This window comes from Molossus molossus, unplaced genomic scaffold (genome assembly GCF_014108415.1).
Source record: "Molossus molossus isolate mMolMol1 unplaced genomic scaffold, mMolMol1.p scaffold_m16_p_8, whole genome shotgun sequence".
Taxonomy (NCBI): Eukaryota; Metazoa; Chordata; class Mammalia; order Chiroptera; family Molossidae; genus Molossus; species Molossus molossus.
Window position 1 is genome coordinate 105,792,794 of NW_023425402.1, and position 14,864 is coordinate 105,807,657.

The following is a 14,864-nucleotide window of genomic DNA, read 5'->3' on the forward strand; positions in this document are numbered from 1 at the left end:
AGCTCGGAAGATCGAAAGACCCTCCCCCGCTTTAACCCACGGGACAGACGTGGAGTCTGCTGATAAACGTTGCTTGGTGCGGTATTACACTGTGCAGCCTCTTTCTGCTAACAGTTAACCAAAAGCAAAAACATTAAGACGGACGGGGCTGGGACAGTCTCCCAGCGCGCTGGTCTGTTGAAATGTCTGCCCCAGAGGCGCTGGCCCTGGGTGTCGCAACTTGACCCTCTAAGTGCACCAAGTGTGATTTGTATAACCCCAGCTTCCTTGTTTCGAAACAAAGATGTTTTTCAAAATACCTGATAATTGCATTGCCCTGCGCGAACCGACACAGGAAATCGCATGGGAGACCTAAGTAATTCTAACAACTGAGCTCCCCACTTTCTCTTCCTTTCTCGCTTCCTCCCAGCCCCGGTTCCCACGCCGGTCGGTCCACTCCGGGCTGCCGCTCCAGCCACTGAGCCACATGGCCGGGGCACTGCTGTCCTGTCCCAGGGCCCGGAGAGGGCGTGGGAAAGCTTGAGGATATTTGACACTCGTAACTGGACTGGCACCTGGAGACGGGTGTTGAGCCCCGTCTTCTCCCTCCCCCTGCTTCTTCCCCCGCTTGAGCCCTGGTCCTCAGGAGCAAAGGGGTCCACGTGGGAGCAGGACCAGGGAAATAGGGTTTTAAACTGAGAAAGGGGGAGCTCTAGGGTGGCAATTACAAAACAGAAGAGAATAAAAATAAGTCTGACCCTCAGATCGCCGAGCCCGTGCGAAGGCCTGTGCTGAGTCCCAGGGACAGCCGCGGGTCTCGGCCTCAGGGGGCTTCTCACGGGGCCTCCCCAGAGCATCCACGTGGTGCGGTTCTGGAGGAGGGTCCAGGAGAGGGTCCGGGTTAGAGATGGGGATGGACGCTGTCCGGGAGAGGAAACAGCGTGGGAAGGAGCAAGGACCCCTCACCACGTGCTCGAGGGGCTGGGCTAAGCATTCCTTTACACCAAGTGTCTTTTTATTTTTTTAGACAGAGTGGAAGGGAGGGAGGGAGAGAGAGAAACATCTATGGGAGAGAGACAGATCACTTGGTTGCCTCCTGCACAACCCCAATGAGGGCTGGGTATTGAACCTGCAACCCAGGTATGTGTCCTTGACCAGAAATCGAACCCAAGACCCTTCGGTCCGCAGGCCAACAGTCCAACCATTGAGCCAAACTGGCCAGGGCTACACCGAATGTCTTATTTAAACCTTAAGATAGTCTTACGGGGCAGCCAGCTACTATTATCCTCATTTTATAGGTGAGGAAACAGAGGCTTGGAGACACCAGAGAGAGCCCAAGGCCATGAGGTCAGTGAGAGTAGGACCCGGGTCTCCTGAGTCCCGTCCCCTCCTGACGCTGGGAGACTCTCCCACGAGGGCAGAGCCCTCAGAGCCACCCGGAAGAGTTGGGATCTGAAACACATGCACTTGCTAGAAGGGAACCATGCAGATGTCGTCTGCTGGGAAGGGCAGCCTCAGGAAGGGGAGGACAAGCTGACCAACCATGGGGACGTCCTTGTAGTGAAACCAGACAGGAGGTGATGAGGCAGGTGGCACGGAGACTGACAGGCAGCTCAACAAGGTGGGGCAGAGCTTAGTTATGGGAGAGGAAAGAGAGAAAGGTGAACAATGGTCCTTAGGACTAGATTTTTATGCTTAAGCTGCTCATACGGCATCAGAAAGACAAAAAAAAGAGAGAGAGGAGAGGAGAGGCAACAGGGAGAGCAGTAAACAAAGACGAGAGGAAAGGACTTAAAGAAGAAAGTTGGTTGGAGCCCTTGCTGGTGGGGCTCAGTTGGTCAGGAGTCATCCTGTGCACCAGCAAGTTGCCAGTTCAATTCCCAGTCAGGGTAAAAATAGAAAATTGGTCAAAAATTGCTTCCAGTAGTGAGGGTCAGGTGTCCTCCTTAGCAGGAGCCATCAGAAGAGGATGATTTGGAAGAAGAGAAGAGGAGAAAGTCAGACACAAACTTATCCTGACTTTTTGGTTGACAGTCCCCCCTCCCCCCCCCGCCCCTGGAATTTATTGACAAATCAAGAAGATGCCAAAGCTTCATATTTGGTTGTTTATTTTTGCTTCATTAAAAATATAAGATTGGCCCAGCTGGTGTGGCTCAGTGGTTGAGCATCGACCCCTGCACCAAGAGGTCGCCGGTTTGATTCCCAGTCAGGGCACATGCCCAGGTTGTGGGACCAATCCCCAGTGGGGGGCATGCAGGAGGTGGCCAATCGATGATCTCTCTCATCAATGTTTCTATCTCTCTCTCCTTCTCCCTTTCTCTCTCTCTAAAATCAATAAAGAAAAAAAATAAGATTGAACTTGAAGACAGGTTCACATTCATATTTCCCCTGCGAAATCATGTACTATGCAGTAACTTCAGATTCCGTGTGGATCACTGAGGAGTTACGGTTGCTCAGGACTCTTTCCTCCAAACAGTAATTTTCCTTTTGTAATTGGCTTTGACCACAAGAGATCATTTATTTATTCTTCAGCTTCAGATATCCATGGATATGCTTCCTCTGTTTCATTAGGAACGTTTTACTGTTTGTAAAATTATTAGAACAGAGATTTTACACTTAGAGTCTCAAATTACAGCAGGGGGTCCCGTCAATTTCTGGGTAATTTATTGAACTGCTCACATTTTTTCTGATGTGCTACGCCTGATACTTAGAAGAGAAACTTAGGTGTGTTCAGTTGCAAACTGATCTTGGCATTATTACCACATCCTTCTCAGGTTGGATTTGAATTATTGCTGCAGAGCAATACATAGTGATTTTTTTTAAAAAAGGAAATTAAAACTCCTTCTTAAAAGGAAAGTAGTAAGTCTGCCTAATTCTGCTATGTACTTTGCTACTCATATAAACAATATTTTATAATTTATGGTAGTAATGTCAACAGGTAAGAAGACGGTTATTCCTTCTTCCTTTTAAATTTGTAAAAACTTGTTAAGAAGGCAGTAAACTGTGAGTAAACAAGTCGATGCGTTGTTACCATGCAGGGGGGCACATTTGTTACCTTTGTGGGCACTGCACACCATCTGATGTAACAATCTCGTGCTGAAGGCATCCGCGTTGATGTTGAGTTCCGTGTAGGAAACAGTATTTGAATGTTACTATTAATGCTGACCACCCTAAGAGCTCGTGTGTTGAAAAGCTTCTGCCACCTGAAATAACAAAAAGAAAACATGGATGTTGGTTTTGACAACAACATAGCTTTCACACTGTACTTCAAACAATAAGCCAATGTTCACAACAGCATTAGTCACTATAGTCACAGAGTGCCAACGACTCCGTGTCAAATAACAGGCGAATGGATACACAAAAGGTGATATATAAACACCGTGGAATATTATTCAGCCATAAAACAAGAATGAAATTCTGATACATGTTAAAATAAGGGTGACCCTCCCCGGCCCTGGTTGGGTTGTGTGGGTGGCAACCGCTCGATGTGTCCCTTCACGTCGATGTTTCTCTCTCTCTTCCCCTTCCTCTCTCTCCCTCCCACTCTATCTGTACAAAAAATGGAAAAATATCCTCGGGTGAGGATAAAAAAATAAATAAATAAAAAATAAATAAATAAGGGTGACCCTTTTGAACATTATGCTAAGTGAAATAAGGCAGCCACAGAAGGAAAAATACTGTATTATTCTATTTACCTGAAGTACCCAGAGTAGGCAAATTCAGAGACAGAAATGTTTTATGAATAATTTTATTCATTAGCCAATCATTTTGAAATATCTATATTCTCTTAAATTACTTTTTGTTTTAGAATATCTCCTCTAATATTTATTTTTGTCCCCTACATAGTTTTATAAGTATATTTACAATGATGAAACCAGTTCTATATTTTAACCAGTTCAAGCTTTCGAGACAATGATTTCCCGGTTTGAAGGATTCAAGGAGTTTCCCCAGAGTAGCTTGCAGGTGACCCACGTTCTGAGCCTCGCGTAGTGAAGATGTGTTCGGGAGCTGCCCCTCAGCAGTGATGGCTTCACTGGGTTTTAAATCCTGAGTCCCAACCTTTTAATCTCAAAATTTAGTAAATGCACTTATTGTCTTTTGAAATTTAATATGACAGGGGCATCTGTGGCTAGTTTCATTTTATTTCTTTATTTATCATCTGGTTTTTATGTACTAGAAATATACTGTTTTTTCCTATATCCTTATCATTAGAAGCAGTTTCTAGGACCTGAGTGTGAGTCTCTCCACATTGATTTTTAGGAACTAAAGAATGTTCCTTTGAGCTACCTATCCCTTGGGTTTGCTTGTTTAAACATTTTTTTTTTAATTGTGGTAAAATATGCATGGCATAAAATTTACTATCAATCCTCACCCAAGGACACTTTTCCATTGATTTTTTAAATAGAGTGTGAGGGAGGGAGAGAGAGAGAAACATTGATGGGCTGGGATCGAACTGCATGCCCTTTGGTCTACGGGCCGATGCTCTAACAGCTGAGCCAAACTGGCCAGGGCTATCTTAGCCATTTTTAAGTGTACAGTTTAGTGGCATTAAGTTCATTTACATTATTGTGCAACCATCATTACCATCCATCTCCAGAACTTTTTCATCTTGCAAACCTGAAACTCTGTGTCCATTAAACAATAACTCCCGCCCTGGCCGGTTTGGCTCAGCGGTTAGAGCGTCGGCCTGCGGTCCGGAGAGACCTGGGTTCGGTTCCCGCTAAGGGCACGTACTTCGGTTGCAGTCTGTCCCCGGCCCTGGTTGGTCGTGTGGGTGGCAGCCACTCGATGTGTCCCTTCACGTCGATGTTTCTCTCTCTCTCTCCCTCCAACTCTATCTGTACAAAAAATGGAAAAATATCCTCGGGTGAGGATAAAAAAAAAAGAAAAAGAAAAAGAAAATAAACAATAACTCCCCTTCCTGCTCCCCAAGTCCCCAGCACTTTCTGTCTCTGAGAATTTCCACTACTCCAGGGACCTCGTAGAAGTGGAATCATACAGTATGTGTCCTTTTGTGATGGCTTATTTCACTCGTCATAAGGTCCTTAAGGTTCCTTCAAGTTGTAGCAGGTATAGACTGTCCTTTTTAAAGGTTGAACAATGTTCAGTTGTATGTATATACCACAATTGTATGTATATACCATATCATCCATTCATCTGTTGATGGAAACTCGGGCTGTTTCCACCTTTTGGCTATTGTGAATAATGCTGTTGAAACGATAATATCAGTCTTTTGTGTATATACCCAGAACCTAGAGCTATCGTGTGAATTGCTAGACCACGTGGTATTTCGAGGTTCTACCTGAGGACCCACCACAGCGTCCCGTAGCAGCCGCACCTTTACCCCCCAACACACAGGCTCTGCCCCCCCGCCCCCAGCTGGTTACTTCCTGCGGTGTTTTATAGTCTCTGGTGGGCGTGAGCTGGGGGTGGCTTGTTTCTTGACGCGGCACCATTTTCTCCAGCTGGGTCTGGTTGCTCCTGTGGCCCCGTGTCTGGCTCCGCTTCCCGACACCCTCTGCCCTCTCGGCCGTGACAGCTCGCCTGCTGTCGCTGTGCCCGCCCTGGAGCTCGCCTGGCCCGGCCGCGCCTTTCTGTGTCCTTCCCGTGGAGGCCGAGGCGGGCCCCCGAAGTGTTTGAAGACTAACCGCTTTCTGGAACCTTCCCTGTTCCCCCAGTGGTGCATGCACAGAGTAGGCACTTCCCAAGCTTCAGGACTTAGTTTCTCCTCCTGTGGCGTCGTGTCTGAGGCTCTGGGCCGAGGCCTCAGATGTCCGGGTGGAGCTTTTGCCAGTAGACGGTGGCTGCTCCTGGTCCTTTGCCCTTCTTAGGGCTCCAGGGAAGACGGGGTGACACTCCGCAGCTAACCAGATGGTTACTGTCGAGGCCCCGACACGCACAGCTCTGTCCGGCTGCAGTTTTTCTTACTTTCATGGACGCGTGATGGAACAAACCGGCGGTCACACACCCGTGGCCAGGGGGCTGCAGACAGCCCACAGGCCTTGTTTCTTTGGCCTGCACAATGGCTAAGGTTTAGCATCTTAATGTCTTAACACGGGGCCTGGGTTCTCCAGTTTGCCGCAGCGCCCACCCCTCCCTATCTGCTCACACCCAGCCCACTCTCCTCATTCACAGCTGCTGCTGGTCTGGGAGTCGGCCCTGCACGCCGGGAGGGCGTGATGCACAGACTCTGCACATGTCACAGGGCTCCACCTCTGTTGGGTCCCACTTATCCCTTCGATTCTCAGGGCGCTCCCTGCAGACGTGGGCTAGTCATTCGTTCACCAACATCTATTTACTGGCCCTTGCCACAGGCCTCCATTGTGCGTGCGGCTGTGAATATAGCACCAGTGGTACACGGGGGCGGGGGGCGTCTTCTCTCTGAGGTCAAGTAAAGGAGACTTATCAGTGTTTTCATGAAGTGGTGGTAGCAACTTGATGAAGTCGTTTTTTTATCTTCATCGTGATCTTCTGACTCCTCTCCCAGTTACCTAGGATTTAATCACCACGATCAGTCTTTTTTCCTGTAAGAACATTGAAATCGAATCATCTGGGCTGGTGCAAAAAAGAAAAACTCACTATTTTGCTCACTAAGTAAAAACCGTTTTAGATGCAAGATTATTCGAAGTAAAACTGTTCAACGGTACACATGCAGCTGACCGTTTCAACCGGGAATCCGCGGTCGGACAGCTAGCACGAAGCAGGGAGCTGGTCTCGGTTTCAGTCTGTGGCTCTTCACCTGGAGTCTTTGCAGCTTGCTGGCCTGACGAGCCACTCGGCTCGCTGGGGGCTGCTTTGCCATCAGGGCACAGGTCGGAGTGCAGAGCTACATGGGAAATGTGCTTCTTCATCCAGCCGGGGAACCCTCACTACAATCAGCTTTCCTTTCTGTCCACTGAATGGTGGAAAGTACATCGAGCAGCCCAGAGACACCATGCTGATGTCAGAGCACACAGTTTACTGCCTTCAGACGTCAGCAGCCCGGATGCACAGCGAAGTGCGCGCCCGCGGGCCTATTTGGCTCCCTGCTTGCTGGTAGTGATGAGGTCAGACTCTCTTTTAAGGTCGTCCATTCTTCACACTGTTGCTAGAATTTGCAAAGTGCTCTGCAACCGTTATTTCTCAGTTGCTCATGCAGCAACAGCATCAGCAGAGCCCAAGGCTGTGAAAATGGGTGCTGGAACCTCCAGACGTTTCTTAACCAGCGCCTGCTGGTATAATTACAGTGACCCTCAGGCAGAGTGAGTGGAGAGCCCTCAGGCAGAGTGAGTGGAGAGGTCAGACACCGGAAGCACTTAGGCCTCCTGCCTCTGTCTTCTGCTCTCTCTCTCTACTACCCTAGCTTTTGCTTTCCAAGATGTACTTTTTGATTGATTTGAAAAGTTTTAAGGGCCCGGCCAGCGTGGTTCAATGATTGAGATGCACCAAGAGGTCGCCGGTTTGATTCCCAGTCAGGGCACATGCCCAGTCAGGGGGCATGCAGGAGGCAACCAATCGATGTTCTCTCTTGTCGATGTTTCTATCTCTCTCTCTCTCCCTCTTTGTCCCCCTCTCTCTCTAAAAAAAAAAAAAAAAAAAAAAAAATCAATAAAGGAAAAAAAAAAAAGTTTAAAGGAAGTCAGTCATGATTCTATTTGAGAAGTGTGGTCACTATCCCATTGCTGAGCTCAGAAACTGTTCCAAGAAGCGTTCATAGTCAGATTCTGATGAATCATGTGGGAAGACATGAGAAATGCTTCCTTTGGTTATGTGAGTCAGACTTCCCTGTATTGGCCCTAACGAGGACACAGATAGGGCAAGGTCTGCTCAGCTCTGTCTTAGACCACAAGAAACAGCATTAACTTAAAAAGCCCACTCGCATTCATGTACAACCAAAAGGATCTAATGGAGAACTGATTTCAGAACTATAGAAGAGAACTGGCCATATGTTGAGGTTTTAAAGTTTCTTACATAACAAAGGAATTGACACGTGTGTGGCACATTATTTTAAGGGCGTGAACAATTGATAACTTCTGCGCATTTACCTTGTTTACATCCTAAAAGGATATGAATAGTTCTACCTTTCTGGGGTTCTTTGAGGTTGAGGGTGGTTTCTCCAGAAATTTGGAAACTGTCAAGAGTAAAACACTCTTAGGACGTGAGTTTCAGGCAGTGGGCATGTCAAGGGCTCCCTGCTGTTCCCTGTGGCGGAGAAGGGAGGAGAGAGCGGAGGGCCTGCCAGGCCAGCTGGCCGAGGAGGCATGTCCCCCTTTCTCGGCTGGTCACCAGGACGCAGCTTCCCAAATCGCCATCGAAGCACATGGATCCCATTTTCTAGACTTTAAGTCCTCCTGGAAACCTTCTCTGTTGGCTCTTGGTAACTGGTATGGTTAATTGAAGCTCACCCCAAACTAGGCTAAGAATGATCTTTGGATGATCTTCCTTCTAGCAGATGGGCAGCATTGATTTTTTTTTTTTTTGGTAGTTTATCCTTCATGCCATTGCTGTCCACCATAAACATGATAAATTATTATCTTTCATTTTATTTCTTTTAAAGTTATATTTATTAGGGCAATGTTGGTCAACAACATTATGTAAATCTCAGGTGTACAACTTTATAACACAGCATCTGTATACCGATTAAATGGATTATTTCGATGGCAGTTTTGTTTCCCCTTATGTATTTATTCAGAAAACATTAAGTACTTACCATGTGTTGGGCACATGCATAGGTTAAAGTGTACATGTTCCATGTACACATTACATACAAGGTAAAATATACCCAAGCAGAGAGTCCCCACTTTGCTGCTAACTAGCCAAATCACCAAACTCTCTGGGAAATCTGCAAAATTGGGGCTGGGCCAGAAATGTGAACTCTGAGGTCCTTTGCAAGACTAATATATATTTTTTAAACAGGTTAAACATTTTATTTATGTATGTATTTTTACATTTATCTTCAGAGTGGGAGGGAGAGAGAGAAACATTGGCATGAGAGAGACACGTTGATTGGTTGCCACCCGCATGACCCCAACTGGGGCCGGGGACGAACTGCCACCGAGATACGTGTCCTTGGCCGGAATCGAACCCGGGACTCTTTGGTCCATGGGCCGGCGCTCTAACCGCTGAGCCGAACCAGCCAGGGCGCGAGACCACTGTTCTGTGATACTCCACCTGCCTGCAGCGAGCCTGCCGCGGCCTGTCCGCCTCCCTAGCCAACCTTCCTTTCTGCTTGTTTTTCAGAACTGTGAGAATAAAAACTGGAGAATGGTTTTTTGAGGAACGAGCCAAGAAATTTCCAACGGAAGGTAAATGCTCTTAAAATCTTTTCTAAATTAAAAGTAATATACCCCTAGTTTTAAAATATTTGAGTTACGGCTACTGAATATAATCAATAGGACGAGGGAGTAGACCTCCGCCCCATCCTCCTGGCCCACCTGATCGCGGTTTCCTGCCTCCGCCCCTCGGCCCCTGCTGCCCCCGCCTTGGGTTGCAGTTCGCTCCTCGGCCCCATTTCCCTGAAGTGTCCCTGCCGTCAGCTCGCGGGAGCGATGTCAGCTCCTCCCTCCTCCCCAACGCCAGCAGCTCTGGTCTCACAGGGCCCCAGCATCGCTGGAAGGGCTCCCTTCGCTCTGCCTCCCACAAGCAGAGTCTCTGCTCTGAAATCCCGCTAGCTCTCAGCACCCAGCACGGACCCTGCTTCAGGCCCTTGTCTATGTCGGCGGGAGTAGCTGAGAACAGCAGGTGGGCAGCATTAGAACTGAGCAGATGTGGATGAGTGTGAAGTCACGTGTCACAATTATGTGCGTGGGAGGGTGCATTTGGTCTGTGTACCGGGAACGTCTTATAAAATGGTCAGAGTCGATGTAACGGTGTGCTCAGTAGCTGGGACCCAAAACCCTGGTGCAGTGGTTCTCACCTCCTGATGCCCGACCCTTTGCTACAGCTCCTCATGCTGTACGTGGCGTGTCTGCATGTGGGCGGACCCGCCTGGAGACGGATGGAGGAGCGGTGTCTCGGTGCCTAAGACCATCGGAAATATGTGTTTTCCGATGATCTTAGGTGACCTCTGTGAAAGGGTCATTTGAACCCCAAAGGGGTCACAACCCCCAGGCTGAGAACTGCTGCCCTGGTGAGAACTAGCAGGGCCTTGGTTACAGAAGTGCCTTGTCAGAGGATGTGAGGTACAGATAAGAGAGGAACTTATCGGAGGTGCACATGTGTTGTCCAAATAAAGCAGGGCCAGAGGCCCTGGCCGGTTTAGTTCAGCGGTTAGAGCGTCAGCCTGCAGAGTGAAGGTTTGTGGGTTCGATTCCTGGTCAAGGGCATGTACCTGGGTTGCAGGTTCAATCCCCAGCCCCGGTCGGGGCAGGTGCAGGAGGCAACCAATCCATATGTCTCTCTCACATGGATGGGAGCCTGCACTGACCTAGAGGGAACAGGGTGGCTGGCAACACGTTTTTTTCCTGGAAAAGTGATGGTTTGAGGTAGATGCATAAGCTGTTTAGCACCAACAAACAGTGTGTTGTCAGGTGAAGGCGACATGGACTGGAGCATTGGCACTCGCTTTTGTGAAAGGCACTGTTCACAGGGGTTCAGATTCAGTCGGCATGGAGTTCTCCCCTGGATTCTGTTCCCGATTCTTCTTACTCAAGATAAGAGGATGTTGCTGCCGAATGTATTAGAAAATGGGAGTGCCCGAGAAAATGGACGCAGCAGGTGTCCGAGCTCATCTAGACCGGTGAGGCCAGACCTGTTCTGTTACTGTCCCTGTCCCACCCCAGGTAGCCTTGTTAACACTTTTCTCTGAAATACTACCCGTCCAGGAAGGGCTAGCATCCCAGCTGTATTGCACACCTGTTTCTGTGCTGAGGCCTTCGGAGAGTGCCACAGCCCATGTGACAGCTGAGGTGTTCTCATCCTCCGGGGACCAGTGTTCGACTTGGGCTCTCGTCCCACCCAGGGCCTGGGTGGAGTGGTGGTCGCATGGGGTCATCCTCTAAGTTTTGTTTCTTTAAATTATGTTTTTTTGCTGGGGGGCTGGGGTCTTCAGGTGGCAGGTATATCCTCATTTTTTCACTTGGTTCCAGTTTATAAACAATAAAGCTGTGGAGGGTGAAATTTTTGTGATTTCTCAATACCAGTGCTGCGAAGACACCCGGATTTTTGTAAAACACAGTTTTGGAAGTGTTAGTATCATTATTTCAGTTAGGTCAATTAATATGCAGACCAGAACCTGTGCATGTGTGTGCATGTGCTGTGTGTGCATATGTGCGTGAATGTGCATGTGTGTAAGCACATGCATATGTGTGTGTGCATGTGAACTGTGCATGTGTACACACATGTGTGGACATGCATGCGTGTGAGTGTGGGCATGTGTACATATGTGCATAAATGAATGCATTGTGTGAGCGTGTGCATAGGTGTGCGTGCATGTGCGTGTGTACATATGTGCGTGAATATGCATTGTGTGAGCATGTGCCTAGGTGTGCGTGCATGTGCGTGTGCATGTGTGAATGTGCTCGCAGGCACTAGTTGTCATCTGGTCACTTTCAGCATGCTTCCTCTTCTGAGTGAGTAGAAGAAGCAGGCGACTTGGTGACTTACTTGAGATAAGAAGCGGAGTAGGAAAGAAATGAGACTGACCTCCTGGGTTTCTCTTTCCTGTCCTGTGACTTCCCACAGAAATGGAAACATCAGCAAGAAAAGATTAACTCGTGCAGAAAGTCAGCTTGAGCATACACCATTCCTTTTTGTTTTCATTGTTTCTTCCAAGGGGTAAAACAAACACGTAACAAGAAAGAGAAAACCGAGTCCTGCTTTCTCCACAGGCTTCCTCAAAGCCGACGTGCGTCACCTTCTCCGTGTCCGATGTTCGTGGAGTCGGGCTCAGAGGTGTGGGCGATGGGGAAATGCCAAGTTGGGGTCGAAGGAGCACTGGGAGCCAGAGCACAGGTGGGAGGGTGGTGGGAGGCGGGAGGGGCTGCAGGGGCAGGTGACAAAGCCTTCCCAGGTGGCAGAAGCCAGCTGACTTCCCTCCGTCACTCAGAGCGAACCCGGCTCAGTAACCGATGAGCTGACTTGAGTTTGTCCTGCGTTGGGTCAGTGGAGGGCAGTTAGGAAAACAGAAAACATGCTGTAAACAAGAACTGGGTCTAGGGAACTGATGAAACAGGTCTAACTGGGGGACTAGAAAGGCGAAAAGGGAACCCTGAAGGAACCCAGCGAGGGGAACGGCAGGGAACAGAGGCCACCAGGGCCACCTGACAGAACAGCAGGCTAGCCTTCCTCCACCTCCCGCTCCCCCCAGCACGCCCAAGGGCCCTCAGAGGGAGCCAGCTCGGGTCTCCCTCAGGGTCAAGAAGCCTGTGACTTGCACCGTCCAGTGTTCCTGTTGGGGTGCTGTGAACGGGCTCGTCTCAGCCTTCTGCACCCACGTGGCTGCAGAAAAGCAAGATGATGGTCTAAACCGAGAAGGGTTTAAGAAGCTCAGATCTGCGCTTCTGTGCGCTGGTTATCTTTTGCCGGACAATGATTCCTCCAAAACTTGGCGGCTTAAATTAACATGATTATCTCATGTGGTTGCTGCCTTCAGCTGGGGGCTTGTCCGGGGCTGCGGGATCGGCTTTCTCGGGGGCTCTCGGACATACCGGCCAGTCAGTGCTGTTGGCGGAGGCCGGGGGTGCTCCACCCCGGGCCCTCCACAGGGTTGCTTGAGTCCATCCCCCACGACGGGGCACTGGCTTCCACCGTGCGGTCCTGGAGAGCCAGAGCCAGAGCCCTGCAATCCCTTAAAAGTAATTTTTATCGCAGCAAAATGCACATAACATTACACTTACCATTTTAACTGTTCTTAGATGTACGATTCAGTGGCATTAAGTACATCCACACTGTTGTGCAACCATCACCACCATCCATCCCCGGAACTTTCCATCAGCCCCACCTGGACCTCTGTACCCATTCGGCAGTAACTCCCATCCCCCCACCCCCCCTCCCCAGAGCTCCTAGGAGTCTCTGTTCTACTTTGTGTTTTCTGTCTCTGTCAGTACCTGTGATGGCCTGGTTTCAGAAGTCACACCCTGTCACTTCTGCTCCATCCTGTGGTGACTCAGGTCTGCTCTCTGCAGGGTGGGCGGGAGCAACACAGGTGTCAGGAGGCAAGAACCTCTCTGTTTGTGATCAGACTGTCTGCAGGTTTCTCCCTTGCTTTTAAAATTCAATTTAGCATAGCCTTGGTCGGGCAGTTGGTTAGAGCATCGTCCCAGCATGCCAAGGTGGGAGGTTTGATCTCAGGTCCGGGCACCTACAGGAAGCAACTGGTGAAGACATGGATCGGTGGAGCGCCAAGTCCCTCTGTCTCTCAGTCAATGAGTACAAAAAGACATTAAAAATGGTTTTTCTTTATTGATTTTAGAGAGAGAGGAAGGGAGAAGGAGAGAGAGAGAAACATCGATGAGAGAGAACATCGATTGGCCGCCTCCTGCACGCCCCCCACTGGGGATCGAGCCTACAACCTGGGCATGTGCCCTGACCGCGAATCGAACTGGGACCTCTTGGTGCAGGGTCGACGCTCAACCACTGAGCCACACCAGCCAGGCAAAAACACCCATTTTTTAATTAAAAGGAAATCAATTTAGCGTAAGCATTTTCCTATGCTAGTAAGACTTCTTTCAACAAATGTTGACAGCTGCATAAAATGCCGCAGATGGCCCTGGCCGGTTTGGCTCAGTGGTTAGAGCGTCGGCCTGCGGTCCAGAGAGACCCGGGTTCGGTTCCCGCTGAGGGCACGTACCTCAGTTGCAGTTTGTCCCCGGCCCTGGTTGGTTATGCGGGTGGCAGCCACTCGATGTGTCCCTTTCACATCGATGTTTCTCTCTCTCCCTCTTCCTTTCCCCCCCCCCCCCAACTCTGTCTGAACAAAAAATGGAAAAATATCCTCGGGTGAGGATAAAAAAATAAATAAAAATAATAAATAAATAAATAAATAAATAAATAAATACATAACATAACATAACATAACATAATGCCGCAGGTGGACGCACTACCTACGGCTCATTCAGTGGCTCCCCCTCATCAGAGAGGGGCTCGTATTCAGACTTGCACACTACAGCTGACTCGGATGAGCATCTTGGCGTGTTTGTGTCCTTTAGGTCGCGTCTCAGAAGAAGAGCGATTGGTCAAATGTGTGCGTGCGCCACAGGCTTTGAGGTTTCGCCAGATTCCCCCTGGAGGTGTGTGAGCTGCCCTCTCAGTCCGAGCCTTTGAAACGTGATTTTGAATTACACTAGTGATTTTGTTCTGAGTGTAGAAGTTGTATGTATTCACTTTTTAAAAATTAAAAAGTGAAGCAAAGCATAACAAGCAATGCTAAACATATAGTGACTTTATCCTGAGAAATATTGTTAACAGTTTGGTGTATATCGTTTCTGTTCTTCGGTGAATATAGGTATCTGTGTTTGTGAGTATATATGTACATTGTTAGGTAAAATGATGAATAGAGAAAATGTTATACGAGTCAAACTAATATGTCTACAAAATTGGGATAAAAAGACATATACAGACTTATCTCCTGCTATTTCTTCACATAATAACTTACAAAGAACATTTTTCTATATTCTTAAGCATCATCACTGTTATTGGATGGTTAGGGAATTCCCAGTTTTGCTGTTACATTTTGGGGAGTTTATAATATTATTAAAATAATAAATAAAGTGTAGCAAACATTCCTAAGTCTTTGTCACATCTCTGGGAGTTTCTGGAAGGGGAAGGAAAGATGATGTGCTAGAACATTGCCTCCGGAACCGCGTGTGCTTGTCACCAGCAAGAAGCACCTTTACAGACAACTCGTCCGTGGGGTAAATCCACACAGCTTGTCCAAATGGCCCCTTGTTTTCATTTGAGGTCCTCTC

At 48.5% G+C, this 14,864-nt stretch overlaps 1 protein-coding gene across 1 annotated transcript in view; it reads left to right on the top strand.

Annotated features, from left to right (window-relative positions):
- The window catches only part of SYTL3 (synaptotagmin like 3), a 78,140-nt gene that overhangs the window by 15,299 nt on the left and 47,977 nt on the right, over window positions 1-14,864 (top strand). The window contains exon 4 of the mRNA XM_036248807.1: window positions 9,199-9,263. Within this exon, the coding sequence (XP_036104700.1) occupies window positions 9,199-9,263 (65 nt within the window). The remainder of the gene's footprint in view (window positions 1-9,198; window positions 9,264-14,864) is intronic.